The sequence below is a fragment of the Sapajus apella genome, unplaced genomic scaffold, assembly GCF_009761245.1.
Source record: "Sapajus apella isolate SASKATOON/1434 unplaced genomic scaffold, GSC_monkey_1.0 scaffold129, whole genome shotgun sequence".
NCBI classification, from domain to species: Eukaryota; Metazoa; Chordata; class Mammalia; order Primates; family Cebidae; genus Sapajus; species Sapajus apella.
Window position 1 is genome coordinate 3,470,613 of NW_022437069.1, and position 22,544 is coordinate 3,493,156.

Below are 22,544 nucleotides of genomic sequence, written 5' to 3' on the forward strand. Positions count from 1 at the left end.
GAGTGTTCCTATTTCTCCACATCCTCTCCAGCATCTGTTGTCTCCAGATTTTTTAATGATCGCCATTCTAACTGGCGTGAGATGGTATCTCAATGTAGTTTTGATTTGCATTTCTCTGATGACCAGTGATGATGAGCATTTTTTCATATGTTTGTTGGCCTCACGTATGTCTTCTTTTGTAAAGTGTCTGTTCATATCCTTTGCCCACTTTTGAATGGGCTTGTTAGTTTTTTTCCTGTAAATCTGTTTTAGTTCTTTGTAAAGCCACACAGACTGTGGTATTTCGTTAAGACAGCCCTAGCAGAGTAATAGTAATCATTATTACACTATAGTTTTGTAAAGGATGAAACTGAGGTCCCATAGGTTAAGTACTCATGTTTCGTGACTCATAAGAAATAGAATCACAGCCAGACTCAGGTCTTTTTGGCTCTAAGCCCACATTCTTTCCCCTACAGACTATATAACCTCTAAATAATTGGCACTTTCATTTCACAGGAAGGGAACTCAGAAAGGAGAAATGAAAGTCTATGCTCATTATATATGAGACAGAAGCTATAGGATCTAATGTATTAATAAAAAGTTTCCATATGGAATAGAATTAAAATGAGTTCTGGAGTTAGAAATTACGCCCTCGTGAGTTTGTATCTGTATGAATTCAAGCAATTGCTTCACTTTTTTTTTTCTTTTTGAGACAGGGTCATGCTCTGTTGCCCAGGCTGGAGTGCAGGGGCATGATCATTGCTCACTACAGCCTTGACTTCCTGGGCTCAAGTGATTTTCCTACCTCAGCCTTCCAAGTAACTGGGACTACAGGCACGTGCTACCACACCCAGCTAATTTTCTGTATTTTTAGTAGAGACCAGGCTGGTCTCCAACTCCTGGGCTCAAGTGGTCTACCCATCTCAGCCTCCCAGAGGGCTGGGATTACAGGCATGAGCCACCATGCCCAGCCTTGCTTCACTCTAAAGTTTCTTTTTCTAAGCTATAAAATTGTGGGTCTAAATACAAAATTGTTATGATAATTAGAAATAAATCAGGAGTCAGCAAATAAGTATCAACTGGGCTATGATGTTCCTAATAATTACCTGGAGGACCCTGTTGAGAAGGATCATGGAGTTTTTTTTCAATGGTAAGGGACATTGTATTCAACAAGCAATTTCAGGAATATGGTAGAGAGGTTTGTGATGTGAGAGTCATTTTGCCCAGATACAACACTTGAATATGACTAGGACTAAATAAAGTCTGTCCTTCTCCTGTCATAGATCTTTTTTACCTTGTAGTACTAATAGAAAAGTCTAGAATACTATCATGTATGATACCCAAGGAGAAACACTATTGAAGTCTATCTGTAGGACCAGACAAGAGCTCTGCCTGGCTAAGGAGAAGATGAAGAAGTAACTTCTCACCACCACGACATCTGGATTGTCAGCCTCCTTTTATTTATCTGACTGGGACCACCATGTGTATCACCCACCCATGCCTTTCTTCCAACCAGACCCTCGCGCAGTTTCCTTGTGTCCCTGCCCAGGTTTGGAAGCCATCCCCGAGAGTCACAATAGAGTCACTCACCACTGGAGGCAAACACACGCAGAGCCCAGAGACAGTGAAGGAAGTTCTGGCCATGGGATAGGTTCTTCCTGGCCAGAATCAAGGTGACATCAAGTGCTTCCAGTTCCAGGGCCTTCCGTCCAATCTTTTTATCTAAGAACACAAATCAATCTAGCTTAGTGGCACTCCACATTGATTCTGGATTGTACAGTGTGTGAAGTGGAGGAAAGGAAAGACGGTGAAGGAGGAAGATAATCATAGCCAAAGACATTTTTCAGACCTAGTGACAAATGCTGCTAAATGTGTCCCCACTAGAACCAAATGAATCAAAAGAGCTAATCTGGGCTACACATATTTACATGCAAGCTTGTGGGTTGAATAACTCTCCAGTCCCTATATTTAGGTTGTCCTCATACATTAACCACAGTTCAACTGGGAATAAAGTTCTTCCTTTAAGACAATTCTAGAATGAAGAATATTTAATATTCTTGATATTAATATAATTCTTGATATAACATTAAAAAGTAATGTATCAACTTGGATTGAATCTTGCTCTGAGTATGTCTGTAAAAGACAGTTGGGAACATGTGGAGAAGCTGGAATAAATATAAATTACGTGTGTATCTTTTATTTTATTAGGTTTGTAGTAATGGTAATTGTGATTATGTAGGGAAATGTCTCTTTTCAAAGAAATGCACTTGAAAGGATTTAGGAGGAAAATGCTACCCGTAATTTCTCTTAAAATATTTCAGATAAAAATAAATAGGTGAAGAAAATATGGAAAAATGCTAACAATGGTTAGAACTAAGTTTAGGTACATAAGAGGACATCTTTCTATATGACAGTTTTCATAATAAAAAGTCAAAATATAGTTTTAAAAAAATAATTTTTTCCCTCTAATATTTCTAACTTACTGCTCCAAATAACCTAACTTCTAGTGTTACAAATAAGTCCTTATTATTTTAATAATTAGGAAATAAGCATAAAAAAGAAACATTTTCTTTTCCTTGTCCCCACTATGATACCAGTCAATGGGTAATGTCTAATCATCATGTTTGTTTTTGCAAGAATACGTCTCTATCAGATTCATCGCAGGTAGAAATGAATTAAACGAAAATAAAATCCTAAACCTGATTTACTGATATGTACCTCTGGGCTAAAGGACATCAGCAAAGAGGTTGCAACTAAACCTACATAACCGATTCCCTTCATCAGAAAAGAGATATCTATCCCATTCCTTCATGAGCATCCAACCTTATTTCTGTTCTGTTCAGGTCAGCCTAGAGCAACCTGAATGTCAGTGTCAAGGACTATAACCCCTTGATGGCAGAAACTGTGGTGATGTAATCACTACAATAGTAATATCAAGGTGAATAACTTGGAAATCACTGGCCTGGTGTATCTCTCATGTCTCTCTTTCTCCTATAAAACCTGTATGACCCTAGTTTTCCAGGGTCCTGAACCACATGCTAAGCACGTGACATATAATACCTTGTTTAATCCTCATATCACCCTAAAATTAAGTAAAGTATCCACATGGGATTGGTTCCAGGATTCTCACAGATACCAAAATCCATGGATGCTCAAATCCCTGATATAAAATGGTGTAGTATTTGCATACTACCTACACACATCCTCGTACCTTACATCATCTCTAGATTACTGTAATACTTAATCTAATGTAAATGCTACGTAAATATTTGTTATTCTGTTTTGTCTAGGGAATAATGACAAGAAAAAAGTCTGTACATGTTTAGTACAGATACAGTTGTTTAAGTATTTTCAATCCAAGGTTAACTGAATCCATGGGTGCAGAACCCACAGAAATGGAAGGCCAACTGTACAGATGACTCTATTTTACACAAAGATAACCCTATTTTATATAAAGGTACAATGCTCAGAAAGTTTAACTACTTTGCCCAAGGTCACACAGCTAGTAAGTGTCAGGGCCAGAACTGAAACCCAGGTCTGACTCCCCAGCTTACACTGTTTATGACCGAGGGATGTATCAGGTCTCTGTGATCCTTTCCTGGAGTTCACATGACCCACTCTTTGGTTTACTGATTTCTCATTCTTGAAGTTTTAGCTCAAATGTTACCTCTCCTGACCACACCAGTCTAGAGTAGCATCACTCTTGCTTCCTCTTACATCATTCATCATAGTCTGCTATCGCCAAGTTATTTGTGGATTTGCTGGCCTCCTCCACCTGAACATAATTCCATGAGAGCAGGTCCTTAATTTCCTTGGTCATCATGGTGTTCCTAGTGCCTAAAGCACCTGACCCTAGGAGACATGCAGTAAATATCTGTTCAATATTCACCGAGTGAATTGTATTGATTTTTTTCTGGGACGTGCTCATGCAGGTGCTGGCAAAAAGCCTAGTGCTCCATCATTATCAGCAGAATGTTAAACAGACCCAAAATGGAGATCCAAATATTGAAAGGAAGAGTACTCCAGAACCCATGGGCCCTTGGCTGTCACTGATAGTTCTGGACATCAAAGGTCTGCTTTTCAGAGGATCTGAGCTTCTCAGTTGTGACCTATATAAGACTCAGCACACAATTAGAACTTAACACTTGCAACGCATTTGCAACGTTTGCCTGAGTCCTAAGTGCCCATGCTTTTAAACTGTGCTCCAAGAACTTCTAGAATTTTAGGGAAATGTTTCAGGCTTTTCCTTGGTAAAAGAGAAACGTCTATGGAGCCTAAATGGAAAGAACTCTAGGCCCTTCCCCCATCTTCCCTTCAACTAGGAATGTTCCACTTCTTTGTGACTTGTAGTGGATTGAATAGCGGCCCCAAAACATTCATGTCCACCCAGAAGCTCAGAATGTTATTCTTTTCGGAAATAGAGTCTGTGCAGATTTTATTACTAAAGATTAGGTCATACAGATTAGAGTAGGCTCTAAATCCTACGACTGATGGCCTTACACAACAAGGAAAAGATACAGAGGAGAACCGCATGTGAAGATGGAGGCAGAGACTGGAGTGAAACATCTACAGTCCAAGAAACAGCAAGGATTTCTGGAACCCTCAGAGGAGAGAGGCACGGAACCGATTCTCCCTCAGGGCCTCCAGAAGGAACCAAAACTTGCCAACACTTGATGTCGGACTTCTGATCTCCTAACACTCTTCTGTTATGTTAACCTAGTCAGTTCGTGGCCATTTGTTATGGCAACCTTAGGAAAACAGTACACTTGTATAATAGACTTTCTTTTTTTAACTTTTTTAAGTTCAAGGGTAAATGCGCAGGTTTGTTACATAGGTAAACTTAGGTCACGGGGATTTGTTGTATGGGTTATTTCAGCACCCAGGTATTAAGCCTAGTACCCATTAGTTATTTTTCCTAATCCTCTCCCTCCTCTTACCCTCCATCCTCCGACAGACCCCAGTGTGCGTGATGTTCCCCTCTGTGTCCATGTGTTCTCATCATTTAGTTCACACTCATAAGTGACAATATGAGGTATTTGGTTTTCTGTTTCTGCTTGAGTTTGCTAAGGGTAATGGCCTCCAGCTCCACTCATGTCCCTGCAAAGGACATGATCTACTTTTCATAGCTGTATGATATTCCACAGTGTATATGTACCACACTTTCTTTATCTAGTCTATTACTGATGGGAATTTAGGTTGTGTCCATGTCTTTGTAATTGTGAATAGTGCTGCAATGAATGAATGCAAGCATCTTTATAATAGAATGATTTATATTCTTTGGGGTATATATGCCCAGAAATGGGATTGCTGAGTTGAACGATATTTCTGTCTTTAGGTTTTTGGTTTTTTTTTTTTTGGGGGGGGGGACGGAGTTTCACTCATGTTACCCAGGCTGGAGTGCAATGGCGCGATCTCGGCTCACCGCAACCTCCGCCTCCTGGGTTCAGGCAATTCTCCTGCCTCAGCCTCCTGAGTAGCTGGGATTACAGGCACGCACCACCACGCCCAGCTGATTTTTTGTATTTTTAGTAGAGATGGGGTTTCACCATGTTGACCAGGATGGTCTCGATCTCTTGACCTCGTGATCCACCCGCCTCGGCCTCCCAAAGTGCTGGGATTACAGGCTTGAGCCACCGAGCCCAGCCCTGTCTTTAGGTTTTTAAGGAATCACATTGTCTTCCACAATGGTTGAACTTACTTATACTCCTACCAACAATGTATAAGTGTTCCTTTTTCTCCACAGCCTTGTGATGCAACTTTTAGACATGTTCCATTTATTTTTTAAATAATTAAACACTGCGTTGGAGTACTCCTCTCCTTCCCCCCATATGGTCCATGCCCCATGTAGCCCATGTTTGTTCTGGGCTCTGTCCAGAGCACCATACCTTGGATGAGCTGACATCTAAGTCAACAAAACTGTTTCTCCTAAGGGTCTGGTCCTGCCATCACCACCAAGGTGTCCAGAACCTCCCTGCCACTTCCTCCCTGTGCTTCTCCACCAGAGCTTCCCAAATTGTAACTCATCAAAACAACCCTAGAAGTGCCTTATTAGTTAGTTTTAGGTCTTGGAGTATGAGTACCTCTTAGGCCAACTTTGGCCAGCAGCCGGAAGAGAGGCAGGAGGATGTCATAGTCTGGAGGAGCTGTCCTCGCTGTGTCTACCAGGGTCTGCAGAAGAGCCTCACTGCCACCCTTGCTGATCATGTAGTGAATCCTCCGGTCTGTGCCTAAGGGGAAGCCAGAGGAAAGATGAGCCACAAGTAATAACCCCCATTTTTCTTGGAGCAGAAGACAGACCTCACAGCTAGAGACAGAGAAAGAATTAGTTCATTTCAACTACACAAAATTGTGTAGTTCTTAAAGCAACCTGTGTTAAAGTTGTACTATCAGGTAAGGAAAGAGGGTTGTGAAATAGAAAAATAGTGGAATATTTAAGAATCTAGTATTGGTCATCTGCAACACATGTAATATACAGAGCTTGTCTGAGAATCTGTTGAATATTTGGTACATGTGTGTATACCTGTGTGTACATGTTGTAATTTTCATATAGGCTTTTGTATTATCATATACTTAGAAGAGGGAATATCAATATCCCTCTGCTATACATTTGAATCTTCTGTAACAAGGATTGGGATGATGACCTAATCTGGAATCACTGTATTGATGGCGTAATGATTTTCTGATTTTCAGAAACTGATGGGAGAAAATTGCAGAAACTACTGGAGTAGTACCTTGAGAAAGAAACATCCAATCATCCTATCTAGGGAATTTTGAAGGAGTCTAGAGCTTTGATGAACTACTGGTCTTTCCACCTAAGTACAATTTTGAACAGGGGTCTCCTCCACCTTGCCCAAGGACAAAGTCAAAAGCAACGATTTCATTTCAACTTTCCCTTGGTTAATTCTCTCTATACACAGGGCAAAGTTGACCTAACCAAGGTGGCCAAGAGGGTGGGACACTATCAAAGAACAACATCTGATTTTTTATCCTAATGAAAAGTAGCATTCTCTGAAAGAGGTGCAGTAATCACCACCTTATCAGAGGGAGAACTTCAAGGTTTCATCCTAAGAGTTTCAGACACCTCTGAGCAAACATAAGACAGCACTATCCCAGAGACAAGTGACTTCACTTACACAGACCCCACTCAAAAGACTAAATGGAAGTCAGCCTGCTAATAGAATGCAGTACAAACCATGGTAAGACCCCAATATGATGGGTCCCTTCCTCTTGAAGCTGTAACCTTCAGGATCTGTGGGTCTGGAGCGTCATTTATTTCTGACATTGCCTGTTCAGTGTTAACATCTCTTTCTAGAGTAATGTGGCCAGCATACATAAAAATGCAAATTGAGTGAATGTCGGAATGTTTAAAAATCTCACTAGGAACTTGAGCTAATAGACGCATGCTCCAGTTAACTCAGTTGATTCCAATGTAGTCGACTCTGTCATCTTATCTCTGAAAACGTGATGCTTACCCACTTCCAAGTTCAGCTCCTGCCTGATATTTCTGTCTCTACTTGAAATAGGCAAGACAGCTTCTGACACTTGGCTCTCTTAAATAGGCCACATGGAAGAGAGCAGAGGGAGAAGAGGGGTAGACCCACAGAGGGTTACTACCAAGTCTACTTTCCTCTTCGGTGTTGGGTAAGAAGACTGATTGTGAGTACAATCAGTCCAGGTTATTTGGGTCTCATTAACCTTAGAGAAAAAAGATAGGCTAGTGATGCTGCCTCTCACAGGAAACTGAAGCAAGAGCAAACCCCCAGGCCACGGAGGTCCCTGGGAGAGATCACAGCCGGGAGGCTCCGCGTCCACCCTATGAAAGCATGAGAGCATGGCCTACTCACCAACAGAAAGAAGATCTCCGAGGACCTTGAGGATGGTCAGGATGGACTCCTTGTCGGAGGAGGTCTGCAATGAGAATGCAGGCAGCCATATTTAAGAAGGAACGCAAGAGAAAAAAGTTGGATGATCAGAGATGCAAGCGGAATGGCAGGACTCTACCTCCTGCCATAGAGAAAGACTTACTGCAGAGAAAGGACAGACAAGGGGACTCACTTGATCAGGGACCCAGGGGCTGCACCTCCCTCCATATTTTGTCTTCAGAACCCCTCTTTGCAGACCTATCTTGTAGTAACATCAGCAGGATGAATAAAAGAATAAGCAATAATGACTTATACAGAAAACAAGGAAGTAAAAGGGCTTCGTGGGCCAGGGTAGCACCCGTCTGTTCTTTCAGTAGGCTTGGCTTATTTTTACATACAGCACAGAGGCAAGAAACAGAAATTCACTAAAATGTTCTGATGCAAAGCCTCCCTGACTGACAAGAATGAACTCCTACTTTTCTTAAGAGAATCCCAGAGTGACACCAAATCCTATTATGAAAAAACTCTAAGGGATCTCTGCAATGCTTGATACTCTATCCTTTGTTATACAGAACAGAACCCTGAGTTCTGAGACAGTGTGGACTTGCTGAGTCTCCTTGCATAATACGTACAGAAAAGCCAGAAGTATAGCTCAGCCCAGGCTCCCAAAATCAGTGCAGTGCTCTTTGCATTATAAGATACTTGGAGGAGAGGGTGTTTTATTTAAAGCAAAGCCTTAATCTTCCCATTAATAAGACTCATGTTTCTCATCTGCTTCAAAGACCTCTATAATTCCCCATCACATACAGGATAAAGTCATAGCTCATTAATAAAATTTTCAAAGCTCTTTATGATCTTGCCCTTCTTATGTCTCCAGCTTCATTATTCATTATAACACCCCCGCCTGAAATATATGCTTCAGTAACATGGAACCCCTTGGAAGTTTTCCGCTCAAACCATGCCATCTCATGCCTCTGTGTCACTGAGGATAAAAATTGATGACAGAACAATCTTCCTTCAGGGGGCTCCAGGCCTGGCTGAGAGGAACAGCTGGCATACAGGACCCAAGACAGCAACAGCTGTGACAAAGGTAAACTGGGAGAAGTAGAGAGAATGCTAGAAGGGAGCATTGAACCCAGGCAGGTCCATGAGTGATGACTCTTGAGAAACATTTGGAAGCTAAACAGGGTCAGGCCTCGACGGTACTTGGATGGGAGACTCTTCGGAAACCAAGTTGAAAGGGGAGAAAAAGTGTTTCTGCTGTGATGTAGCTCTGTGTGCTCCAGGGGCAGCACACAGAGCATGGGGAGGCTGGAGGATGGGTCCACCTGCAGTATGACCAGACTGAATAAAGCAGATGGTGAAGGGAATTGCACATTATTGTGGGCAAGAACTAGGTTTCATTCATCTCTCTATTCCCACCTCACAAGGTGTAATAGCTAATCCATATATTTTATTAAATTAATTCCTCCAGCTAAGGAATGGCCTGCTTTATTACAATGCCCACTGATACTCCCTGAGAACAAGCATTGCTTCTACGCTTCTGTTGTATCTGCCAGCAGGGATACAGAACTGAGCATATGGTATGTATTAAATCAACACCCTTAAATTGGTTTGACCTGTGGCCAGCATCATATGCTGCACACACAGCCATTCCTCTGGAGTTGCCTAGAAGAAAGCCTCATTTGCCTCAAATACAGAATGGCCACGTGCCGACAGAGTATGTAGGTCCCTCTCCCCTGCCCAGGGAATGGGCCACGGCTCATCTCCTCTAAGCTTTCTCTCTTTCCTGCGGTCGGATTGGAGGTGGATATGAACCCAGATCAGGAATAGAAAACCCGAGAGGATGTCTGCAGGAGGATTTTGGAAAAAAATTTTCTCCAGAAGTTAAAAAACAAAAAAATGTAAACAAAACACAAAAATATTTCCTGTGTTTGGACACTGTCATATGAAAAGACAATTTTGGGTCCTCAGTGAGTGTTAAGCCACCAGATCAACTCTATGGATCCACCCACCTGTTGACTTTCAGATAAGTGAAATAATGAATATCTTCATTTCTAAAAGCCACTTTTAGTACATTTGGATGTGACGGAGAAAAGGACGTTTTACACCTCCATGTGCTCTCTTCCCAAGTACTGCGGTCTTAAAAAGTATGAAAGAAATTGGTTTCACAAAGCAACCAGAGAGCCAACTCACCAACAAAATCCTGCCATCCCACAGAAACTAAGAGACATGTGGTCAGTTCCTAATGCCCACACTCAGCTCTGAGCCAGAATGAGGCAGCACAAAATGGTTTCACTTTAAGTAAAAATTACGGCTATCAGTGGAGAAAAATAATCTCAACCAGCATTAATTTATGTACTGCTACATTTACCAATAAACGTTTTATACTATTTAGAAGAATAACACAAAGCTGTTATCTCACCCACAGTAATAATAAATGAGCAATTAAAGAAGGCAGATGTGATGTGCCTCGGTTTTCCTTTAATGATCCTTTTAAATGAAACATCGAGTAATCCCCGGTTGTTGAAGACATTGCTATAAAAAAAAAAAAATCTATCTACCAAGCTTTCAGGGAGACTCAGGGAATTGGAAGAACAGTGTCTTTCGTAGTCTATGGGGTTTTGAACTGCAATTTTCTCAAATACTGTTTTGAGCCTGTCACTCCCTGCTTTAAAATCTTCTAAGTTTCCCTGTTGCCTTCATCCTCCCAACTCCTCATCACAGTATAAAAATGATGGCCTTCAGGTGGGCACACTGGCTCATACCTGTAATCCCAGCACTTTGGGAGGCCAAGGCATGCGGATCACAAGGTCAAGAGATCGAGACCATCCTGGGCAACATGGTGAAACCCCGTCTCTACTAAAAATACAAAAATTAGCTGGGCATGGTGGCGCACGCCTGTGGTCCCAGCTACTTGGGAGGCTGAGGCAGGAGAATTGCTTTAACCCAGGAGACAGAAGTTGCAGTGAGCCAAGATCACATTACTGCACTCCAACCTGGGTGACAGAGCAAGACTCTGTCTCAAAAGAAAAGAAAAAGAAAAAAAGAAAATGATGCCCTTCACATCACTCTGCCTTTGGAGGCTCACCTGCAGCCATTCCTCCTATCTATGGCAGTGATACAGAACCAGTATTGATGCACCAAGAGCATCATGGGTACCTCTGCTCTCAAGTCTGGGCTCATGCTGATGCAGGCTTAAGTGTCATTTCTCCCCACTCCTTGGAGCACATGTTAATTCCCAGCTCCAGTTCCCTTTCTATATAGTTTTCCCTGCTAACCTGCCTTCCTCGCACCCATTATCTACAATTGCCACACGTCTGCTCACGTTGGGCACTGCACAACTCCAGGGGTGCTGCTCACAAAGACTACAACGTGATTGGTGCCCTGCCAAGCAGGGCAAAGTGGTGGCCTGGCCTCTCCAAGAACAGAATGATTTGTTCCAATTATTTGTTCTGTTTTCCAACAACACTTTGTAAATATCTTTTATTAAAATTCTTATTTGAACCTGATTATTTTCTTACCTCTCTGTTCTGGTTGTCTATTGTGGGACAACAAACTACCCCAAAACTTAATGGCTTAGAACAATGTCCTTTTTATTACAGCTGGATTTTGTGGGTAGGTAAATTTGGCCAAAACTTGGCTGGGAGATTCTTCTGCTTCCCATGGTATTAATTGAGGTCACTCAGTGGCACTCACCCGGCAGATGCCCTAGACTGGAGGGTCTATGACAGTTTCAATCATGTCTAGCACCTTGGCAGGGACAGCTGGAAGACTGGGGATACCTTGGACTGTTGACCAGAATGCCCACAAATGTCTTTTTAAGCATAATAGTCTTAAGGCACTTGGACTTCTTCCATGGCTGCTGGCTTCCCCCAGACCAAGCATTCCAAAAGAACTGGGTGGAAGCTGCAAGGCTTCTTTTGTCTTAGCCTCGGAAGACCAAACGTTACTTCTGCTCCATTCTATTGATTAGTCAAATCAATCTGGATGCTAGTCCAAATTCAAGGGGAGGGGAGTTAGATTCTACCCCTCAACTGGAGGCATAGAAAAGAATTTCCAGCCACTTTTAACCTCCCACACTCACTTTAGACTGTGAGCTCCTCTAGAGCCAGATTTTTCACTCATTCCTCTTGCCCTCCCTGATCCTAGCACGGAGTCTTTCACAGAGTAGGCATTCAGGAAACTATGGAATGATATGAGATAGAATTCAAACTTCATATGCAATCTGACAGAGCCTTGCCATTCTGTTCTCCTTGGTGCCAGGATGTAAATTCCATTCCAGTGAGAACATTGTTACAGAAGTTTACAAGGTGCACAGCTCAATTTTTCTGTCAATCTAACAACTGAGCAAGCAAATATAGAGTGCCTACCATACGTCGGTGTTTCAGTCTGCCTTTTGTGTTGTTACTTTTAAAACTTGAGATTGGGTAATTTACAAAGAAAAGAAATTTATCTGGCTCAAGTTCTGCAGGCTGTACGAGAAGCATGGCCCCAGCATCTGCTTTTGGTGAAAGCGTCAGGCTACTTCCGCTCATAGTGCAAGGCAAGAGGAGCCTGCATGTGCAGATCACAGGATGAGCAAGGAAGTGACAGAAGGAAGGGAGGTACCAGGTCTTTTCAACAACCAGCTCACGTGGGAACCAAGAGTTAGAACTCACTCACTCCTGTGAGAATAGCACTCAGCCATTCGTGAGGCATCTGCCCCTATGATCCCAATACCTCTAATTCCATAGTTTCCTGAATGCCTACTCTGTGCAAGGCCCCAGGACCCCAGCAGGCCCCAACTTCAACACTGGGGTTCAGATCTCAACATGTGACTTCGTGGGTACAAACAAATCAGATCCAGAACATAACAGTCAAACACAGTGTTAAAAAATAGGCACCATCGATGCCATCGCGGTCTTAAAGTAGAGGGTAAAGAAAGATCCTGCAGTCCCCTTCTCAATTTTCTCCACGAGTCTAAAACCAATTTTACTAGACTGGGAAAAAACACTCCATCCCGTCACACTTTGAGTAGTGCCCCTGATCTCACAAAAATAGAGTGCTTATGCCCTGCCAGATTGAAAGAATAAGCTCATAACATTCTAATTCTTGGCCTCTAGAGAATAAGACAGAACCTCTTCCAAATTCATGAGCCAAGAGCACAGGACACAGCTCAGAGCCCAAGAAAACCATATTGCCAAAAATAAATGTTCTTCCAGTCATGTAGTTTAAACACTCACTAGAGATGGTCCATTGGTTAAATAAAAGACATTATTAAATTTGAAGTTGGTAATGAATGACTGAAGGGAGCACTAATCACAAACTTCAATTACTAAAAACGGTTCTATAACACCAAAAATAGTGACCAACACTGTCTGTCTTCACACAGGAGGAAACAGGCAGAAACTGCATGATTAGAAATTTAGTCTAAGTTGAAGGAAAAAAATTCCTGGCAAGGTTAAAATGGGTTCATAAGATAGAAGTGTTTTAAAAGACTATGGACTGAAGAACTATGATATTTGTTTCATTCATGATGGGGGTTGGCATAGAAAAAGTGAAGGCATATAAGAAAGAAGTTTGCTCTAACTACAGAAGCTGGGTGGTAGGTTACGTGGTTTTATAACAAAGTGTTAAAAGAAAAAAAAATGGTATATATTGTTTTCTGGCTGGAGTATCTTAGATGGAAATTTGAAAACAGCCTCACCAAGATCTTTGCTCACAGTTCTCCAGCCGAAGAATTTGACAAATGTCCCCATCATACATTGAGTCTCCTATAATGAGTTGTCAAGGATATCAATGATCCGCCTTAGTAAAAAGGGTATTCACGATCTAAGGTAGAATGTGGTCTATTTTTTCATTTATTTGGTAGATATGTGTTAAGCATTTACTATGTACCAGGCCCTGTGCTAGGTGCTGCAAATACACAGATGGCATGAACATACACAGTTCTTGTTCTCGCAAAGCTTCGAAGTTAGTTGGGGAGGGATGTTTTGTGCAAAGCGTCACCCAAACAAATATAAAGGTGCAACTGGGAATAGGTGCCGGGTTTATTGTGACATGTGAGCACAAAATAGAGTTATTTGGTGTGAATCAGAAAAGAATCCCTTGAGAAGTAACACTGAAGCTGAGTGCTGAAGGGTAAACAAACGTAAACCGGCAGAAGATGGAAAAGAAAAATGCTCAGAGCAAAAGCGGCTAGTTTGCAAAGTCCTATGGCAAAGTTGAAGGACATTCAGAAGGCTACTGAGGCTGAGGCAGAGAAAGAGAGAGGCAGAGGGAGGCAGGGAGAGAAAGAGAGAAGTGAGAGGGTTAAAAAAAATGTAAGTTGAATTCAGATCAACTTTAGGTCAATTTCCACAACCTCTTAAGACCCAATTTCTTCACCCGCATTATTGGACTACTACTTGTACCTAACTCATGGACACAGTTGGGTTAGAAATATCATGATCAACGTAGAAATGCTTAGCTCACTGCCTGGGTCACACTAAACGTCCAACAAAACGCTGGTAAATAAATAGGCCATGGCCATGACAGGAAAGGTGAATAATCTAAAAGTAGGTCTGAAGACCCTTTGAGATGTATCTTATGAGATCAGTTTTTCACCAGGATCACAGTATTCCCAATTTAGCAGAATACTCTTAAGGAGGGAGGAAAAATAAATAAACAAAGCACCTGAAGAGGGTGAGATTGCATCCTCCGGGCCGAGACAACTTTGAATCCTGTGCTTTGTCAACACCACAGGCAGGCTTGTGGTCTCCATAAACTGCCAAGTCTCCGGTCATCATCATCATGACAGGCACCAACAACCACACAGGCCTAAAAGGTTCTGTTTTCATTTCAATGATGCTTTTCAGAAAGCAGACTCTGTCTCTATTTCTAGGAAGGCTGTGAAGTCTTTCCCAAGCACAGTTGACAAATTACAGCACAAAACTTGCAGGGTAGAATTAAGGACTACTGAAAGGAAATGACAGTTTTCAGCTTTTCTGAAAGGATTCTAAACACGGCAAGTAAATAACACTTCCAGGTGTCTACCCACCAAGGCTCACAGCATCATCAAGGAAATGGGTTGCTGCCTTCTTCCTTGGGCCAGCAGCTGCCACTCGCTGCCTTCATCCCCTTTGAATCCACCACCTCCAAAACATACTTGGACAATGAAAAGCATCCAAGACAGGGAGGCTCCTCCCTGCCGCTGCAAGTCACCTTCATTCCAAAAATGCTGGAAAGATGCCCTTTTCCATGTCCTCTACCCAGCTCATTCTCAGCAAGCTAGTCTGAAGCAGAATTACGAAGCAGGAAAGATTTGACGTGCTGTCTTTGTGCCTCTCATTTCAGGGACTCCTGTTATCTCATGGGTACTCCACACGTGGGTACTCTTTGAAGTTGTAGGCAATGGTCTTCCCTACCCCAATCTGAAGAGCTGTTTTCAGAGATGTTCTGTACAATTTGAGGGTTAAGAAAAAGGCATCAAGATATAAACTGGCATCCTATGTAGACAACAATGTAATGATTTTTTTCAGGACAGGGTCTTGCCCTGTCACCCAGGTTGGAGTGCAATGGCATGATCATGACTCACCAAAGCCTCAACTGGACTGCAGCCCAGCTTCCCAGGATCCTCCTACCTCAGCCTCCCAAGTAGCTGGGACTATAGAAGTGCATCATGACATATCACTTATTTTTGGTAGAGACAGGGTTTCCATCATGTTGCCCAGGCTGGTCTCAAACTCCTGAGCTCAAGCAATTCATCCACCTCGGCCTCCCAAAGTGCTGGGATTATAGGGGTGAGCCACCACACCCAGCCAATAGTATGATTATTACCATTCAGTGTCTACTTTGTTTCAGACACCATTTACCACTTAATCCTTAAAATAAAATTCTCATCTTACAATTTAGATATCACTATACTTACTGTAATGATAAGGAAATTTAGGTCAAGTGAAGTTGAATAATATACTCAAAAGCAAAAGTAAACTTTCTTCATATTTTACACATTGAGTTTTGAAATATAGCAAATATGAAAAAAAAGGACACTGCAAAATAGCCAAATTAGCATTTATTTAGTGGAAATGTTTTGACTCTAAAATTTTAAAACCTGTCCACAATGCTTTGTCACGTGTACCACCAAGAGGTGGTATCTATGTCACCTAGTCTTGAATCTTAGCCAATTTTAGTAACTCTCTTATTACCAAATAGCATGCAATGGAAGTAACATAGCTTAACTTTCAAGACTAGGTCATGAAAAGCAATGCAATCCTAGGGTACAGTTTGAGGATTAAGAAACAGGCATCAGGTCACCGGGATACGTGCATCCGATGCCCTAAGTCTCCATGTCAGAGGACTGACTACCATAACGCAGCCAAGCCATAACAAAGCCCAGGCCATAGGGAAAGACCCATATGGTGCTCCTGTAGACAGTCAGCTAAGCCCTCAGCTGAACTAGCATCAGTGGGCATTAAATGTCAGCCAAATAATGGTGGGGAGCAAGCTGAGATGTCCAGACCAATTGAGGCTTCAGATAATTGCAGCCCCAGCCAACTTCTGACTGCAACTACACGACAGACACTAGAAAAGAACTGCCCTGATGACTTCTTTCCCAATGCCTGGCCCTCCAAAATGCGATAAAAATAAAACGGTTGTTTCAAGCCACTGCGATCAGGATAAATTCTTATCAGCAATAGTGACGAGAATGCAAACCGATCTCAACAGGAGATAATAAAAAGCACTGAAAATCTGATTTCTAAAAGCTGAATTTGTAATGCATGACAGTGAAAAAGAAATAAAAAATCTATGCCAAGCATTTAAACTGCAAAATCTCCCAAAGATTTTAGTGAGTTTCTCTCTTACTCAGGTGTTTTTGCAAAATATGACATGATAGAGAATAGAGAAACATCAGACTCGGAGATGGTAAATCCAGTTCTAATACTCATTTTTTCCATAATTATTTTAGATAAACCATTTAGTTTCCCTGGACCCCATTTGCTTCCTCATGTTTCAATTAAGAAAATAAGAAGACATGATTTCTCAGAACCCTTCCATTTCTATGACCTAACGACGTTCTATTATGTCAAACTGGAGTCAACAGAAGATCTTCATGCTCAGAAGCCAACTTTCCATTTCTGACAGTGTGTCAGACTCTGAAGATGAAGAATGAGAGAGAAAGTGGAAGTGTCTGTTCATCTGCTGGAAACATGCCCAGGAGTCTCAGAGGACAGGTGTGCCCTCAGAAAACTCAAGGAGGGCAGGAAGTTCTTCTAAAGGTGTCCCTCTGGCTCCAGGATAGACAGAGTCAGACATATAAAAGAGGCCAGTGTGGACTTCAGTTCCAGATCCCTGCCCTTTCCCCTACCCACACCACTGCTGACCTTTGTTAACTTAAGACAGCACCATGACATTTTGAAAGAATAGCTCTACAGTTGGAATATTTCCCAAGAAGGAGTAATTTTTTCTCTTTCAGTTCACGTATGTTAGCCAGGAGCCTCTAGGGTGTAAAGGTATCCCAGCATTCATCTTCCCATTCCACAATTTTAAATTTATGCCTTTCTGTCCACCCCACCCACTCTCTCTCAAAAACTCTGCTCTGTTAACTATCTTCTCAAAAGAATCTATGAACAAATTACTTCACCCTCATGCAAGGTTTCTCAAGCTTAGCACTACTGGTGTTTTGGGGCAGATAATTATTTTTTTAATGGGAAAGAGGGAGCCATCCCATATATTGCAAGATGTTTAGCAGTACTCCGTATCTACCGACTAGAGACAAGTAGCATAACCACTCCACAGCTCTCAGCCCCAGTTGTGACAACCAAAAATATCAACAGATTTTGCAGAACACAGCCTTGATCCTGGTTGAGAACCACCACACGAATGCATTAATTACTCATACCTATGTAACATGCTATTCCTTCCTGTAAACCTAATGAGGATAATGAAATAAATCCAAGGAATAAAAGTCTCCTTGTTTCAGGGATCAGTGAAAGCCACATCAGGGAGATACTTTAGGGCCTGGAGACTTATGGAGCCTCCCACAAATTATTCCTCCAAGACAAGTGCCTACTTTCCATTTTCATTCAAAGCCAGGACTAGATTTCTGAATTGGATACATGATCAATCAGACTTCTACACACACAAACGCACATACACGGAGGGTTAAGTGACAACCTAGTTGAATTTAGCAAATTTCATTCTATGGATATATCTAGCATCTGCTCAACTATTTGAAAATAAATCAACAACCAGGAATGAAATTGAGGGTGTGGCTTTGGTCTAGAATGAAACATTATATTCATTTTTGAATGATTATTAATTCATCTTCCCTCTACAGTATTTGGTTCTGTTATATTGAAAGAAAACATCTACCACATTCTAGGTGATAAAGACTAAGATTTTCTCTTTTATTGTCAGTATTCTCCTGAATTTTTCCATGATTGGCTTTGTTATTGGAAGCACTGTGTTAATATAATTGGCAGATATTTATTGAGTGGTCACTTCATGTCAAGAACTGGAGATGCTGTTGTAAATAAATCAGGAAGGTCTCTGTTCTCACAGATATCTCAGCTAGGAAGTATCTGCTCAACTAATGTTTCAGGTATGGTAAGATTAATAGCTATAATTGTCATATACCCCAGTTTTCTTCATTCTGCCACATAAGTATAAATTAATTCCCCAGGTGTACTAAATGAGATCCTTGGCTAAAGAAAGACATAAAGGAAGGGAATGTAGATGAGTTTGCATAACTTATATGCAAACTTCTTGCCTCCATTAATAAAATAAGGCCCAAACACTGTAAGGTTGGACCGGGGTGGAAGGAATGAGATGTCACTATGTGAGGAGGGGCATCTGTATCTCAGAGGCTGATTCTCTGCTCCTGGAGATCCAGCTTCCTCCCAAGCTACTCACACAGTAAGTTAAAACCAAGAAACAAACTTTGCAAATAGCTCCAGAATACCAAGTTTTGCCATCACACGTGATGTGGTTTGGATGTGTCCCCACCCAAATCTCATCTTGAATTGTAATAATCCCCACATGTCAAGGGCAGGGCCAGGTGGAGATAATTGAATCATAGGGCTGGTTTCCCCCATACTGTTCTTGTGTTAGTGAATAAGTCTCATGAGATCTTATGGTTTTATAAATGGGAGTTTTCCTACACAACCTCTCTGGCCAGCCGCCATGTAAGATGTGCCTTTGCTTCTCCTTTGCCTTCTGCCATGATTGTGAGGCCTCCCCAGCCATGTGAAGCTGTGAGTCCATTAATCTTCTTTCCTTTATAAATTACCCAGCCTCAAGTATGTCTTTATTAGCAGCGTGAGAACAGTCTAATACAACATAAGACTAATTGGTAAATAAACAAGTTTGTAAGGTATACAGGTAAGTCAAGGTGATGTTACCCACTATAATAACCCGCCCCCCAAAAAACATATAAATGGCCTAATAACAAAAAGAGAGTTTTTAAAAATTCATATAAGGTCCTAAAGAGATATTCTTAGTTGGTGGGCAGGGCTTCTGTAAGTGGTTATTCAACAACCCAGGTTCCTTCTATGTTGTGGCTTTTTTTTTTTTTTCATGTACCCTCCAAGGTCAACATGTTCATCTGCCTCAAGCTAACTGAAAAAATATATAGAGAGAACGTCTCACAGGAGGATTTTATGTGACAAGCCTGAAAGTGGCACATGTCATTTCCAACCTCATCTTATTGATCAAAATGCAGTCACCTGTTCAGGCATAACTACAAGGGAGGACGGAACTTGTAGCTCAGCCGTTGTGCTAAAAGAAGAAGAAATGGCTCTGGAAGATAACTAACTTGGCTCTGCCATAATAGGGTTTTCTCCTTTTCCACTTAGGGTTTCCCACGAGGTATGATTTCCCATGTGCCCTCAGCCAGCCTGCTTTTGGTGGGTGCCATCTTTCCCTTGCCACCTGGGATCACCTTCCATTGTGTCCATACTCACCACACTATAGGCCAAAGTAATCAAGATCCAGGGACATTAGATTTCCTATCCTGTAACAGAAGACAATTTTCCAAGTTCTTATTTCTGTAGAAGGACCCACGTCGTTCGTAAAAGATTGACTCTGATATTAGTTACACTTTTGGGGATGAGTCAAACCTTTAATCTCAACAATAAACACAATATTATATACGAAAAGAAAACTCAAACAGTAACAAGGTCAGTAAATCATACAACCTATGTCCGAGGTTGAAAACACAAAGCCCTTATACTTTGGAGTGAGTTACTACGTAAACATAATCATCAGCAGCTAAGGTCAAACATACCATAGGTCAGAGAGTAAGTATTCCTGTAGTCTTCCCCTTGTTTGAAGGCCAGATTACTGGGTACTATCTCAGAAAAAATACTGCTAATACTCAGCTTTAAGTATCTATGAAAAGAGATTACCCATCCTGTCTGTATAGTATGGCCTCCACATCTCACGAGGCACACCTCAGAAGTATTTAAGCCATCACAAGAGCTCACTGGACCAGCTGGTCCACACAAGCAGCTCTAAAGGACTTCATCTGATTTTCATCCTAGCAAATCTCATCTTCAAAGCAGAATGTTTCCCACCAAATATATCCAGGAATCTCAGTGCTATGTGGCCAGCTGCAAGGAAAATTTGTTGCAAGATTTGGTATATCAATAATAACCACAGTGCAAGAACTAAACAGGAAGCAGTTTGGAAGGAAATTAGGCACCCTATTTATCTTTCCCTATGCCCTATGACTTCACTTCCAAAGAATTAAACATATTTTTAGCTGTATCTTTAAGTCCCACTAATCCCTTCTTTTGTGAATGAATCTATTCAAAATTTTATCATCACTACGTAATATGTATGGATAAGAGTGTATAGATAATGTCATAAAACATTCTCCCAGAGAGGTCTCATTCTTCATCAACAGGAACTTGTGCTTGAAGCACTGTTCAATTCATGTAGACTCTACCATCTATTTACGAATATTCTGACTATGTCTTTGGAAACATAAACATTCCATCCTGGAGAAACAAGACCCACGATGTCACCCTAGAACTCTGCCAAAGACACTGCACCTGCTTCAGAAGGATTCTTGGTTGATGATAAATTTATACCAGGTGTTCAGTTTTTACACAGATTATATTTCATGAAGTAGAGAGTGCAGGTAAGAGTAAACTGTTTTCAGGTAAAAACAAGGCTGAATACAAACTGAGGATATTTTGTCTTTTTTATAGTTCACACCCCCCAAAAAAAAAACCAGCGGATTCCAGAAAATCAAGGTCAGTAGGCTCGACTATGAAACTAATTAGCTAAGAGGGTAAATAAATGGGAAACATAATAGAAAAAAAAAAGAGCTTCCAAGGATGAAAGTGGTAGTTCCACTATGGATCAAAGTCTTCAAGGATCAAAGATTACAACCAGACACTGGGATGAAAATAGTCTATTAAAAGCCATGAATGTTTGGCAATTAGCCAGTTAAGTCACAATTTTAATAGTCCATAAAAGCATCTGCAGCTGTGTAGGATCACATAACCCATAAAGAGGACATCAGGTATCTCTTCTCTAATTGCCAGGGCTGATTTGCAAGAACTAAGGAGATATTCAATGATCTCTTAGTTCAATGCTTCCACTTAAGGAGTACAAATTTGTTTCATGCCTCTTATCTGGAATTCAGCTTTATGCTGGATATCAAGTAAATGTCATGATGATAGAAGTTGCTTTTGACTTTGATCCTTTCCATGAATCCAGGAGACATGACTGGGACACCAATACTCAGAGATTCTGCCATAGGCTGAAGAGGGTTGAGATTAAAATTATTGATTGAAAGTTATCAGGAAGTATAGTCATAGAGAGTTGTGGTTTCCCTCATAAGCAGTCACTTGACAGAATGTCCATTTGTCTGTCCTTCTATACATTCATTAATCATTTATTAAAACTATTAGATGCTCATCAATACATTTAGAGGACTCAAAGGATGCCAGCAGAATGGAAGTTCTCAATGCAGCTTCTAAACAAGCCAAAAAGTACACAGAAATATTGCCAAGTTACCACGATCAAGTACAAACTGAATTCAGTGGATGAGAATGGTTAATGGAAGCTGAGGAAGAGGTATGAAAGGAAGGGAAAGTCCAATCGTGAAAGGCTTCATCATGGAAAAGATTAATAGAGATGGACAGTAAGGAAGTGGAGAGTCATTCCAAATAGAGGCAACAGTTATCTTGGTTAACCATGGCGATCATAAGGTGGAAACCTCTTTCAAAACCTTATTAATTATTTCTGACTCTGTCTTAAGTTTTGGCTCCCATTTTCTTCAAGGAAGTCAACCAACCATGTAAAGTAAGCACACATTCACCATGATTGAAAATCAAAGTTCTTTACTCCCAAAAGTGGATGTGGGTTGACTACACAAGCACAAGCAGAGAGCCTCTCATCAATCAGAGATGCTGCAAAGGCATTACTGCACTTGGAGAGATATTTGACCAACTTAGTTGTAAAGCCCCTTTTGATTAATTTCTCCACAAAATAAAGTCTACCATTCTAACATCAATCAGCTTTATGCCCATTTACTGAGAGCTATTATAATTGTGCCCTGCCATTATACAGACTGTCGTGAGTGACTTTATATATAATTACATAATTAGGTTAAGTATTATGACCTTCTTCAGTTTTTCAGACTCTATAGTCAATTGTCAAGCAGTTGGTAATGAATGGCTACACTAACAATTTACTCTTTTTTTTTTTTTTTTTTTTTTTTTTTTTTTT

At 41.2% G+C, this 22,544-nt stretch overlaps 1 protein-coding gene across 2 annotated transcripts in view; it reads right to left on the minus strand.

Annotated features, from left to right (window-relative positions):
* Positions 1-22,544, minus strand: part of LOC116539498 (cytosolic carboxypeptidase 4-like) — a 69,238-nt gene that overhangs the window by 3,385 nt on the left and 43,309 nt on the right. For both annotated transcript variants that reach the window (XM_032262486.1, XM_032262485.1), the window contains exons 2-4: positions 7,824-7,887; positions 6,060-6,206; positions 1,570-1,701 (exon numbers count right to left, since the gene is read on the minus strand). In XM_032262486.1, the coding sequence (XP_032118377.1) occupies positions 1,570-1,701; positions 6,060-6,206; positions 7,824-7,887 (343 nt within the window). The remainder of the gene's footprint in view (positions 1-1,569; positions 1,702-6,059; positions 6,207-7,823; positions 7,888-22,544) is intronic.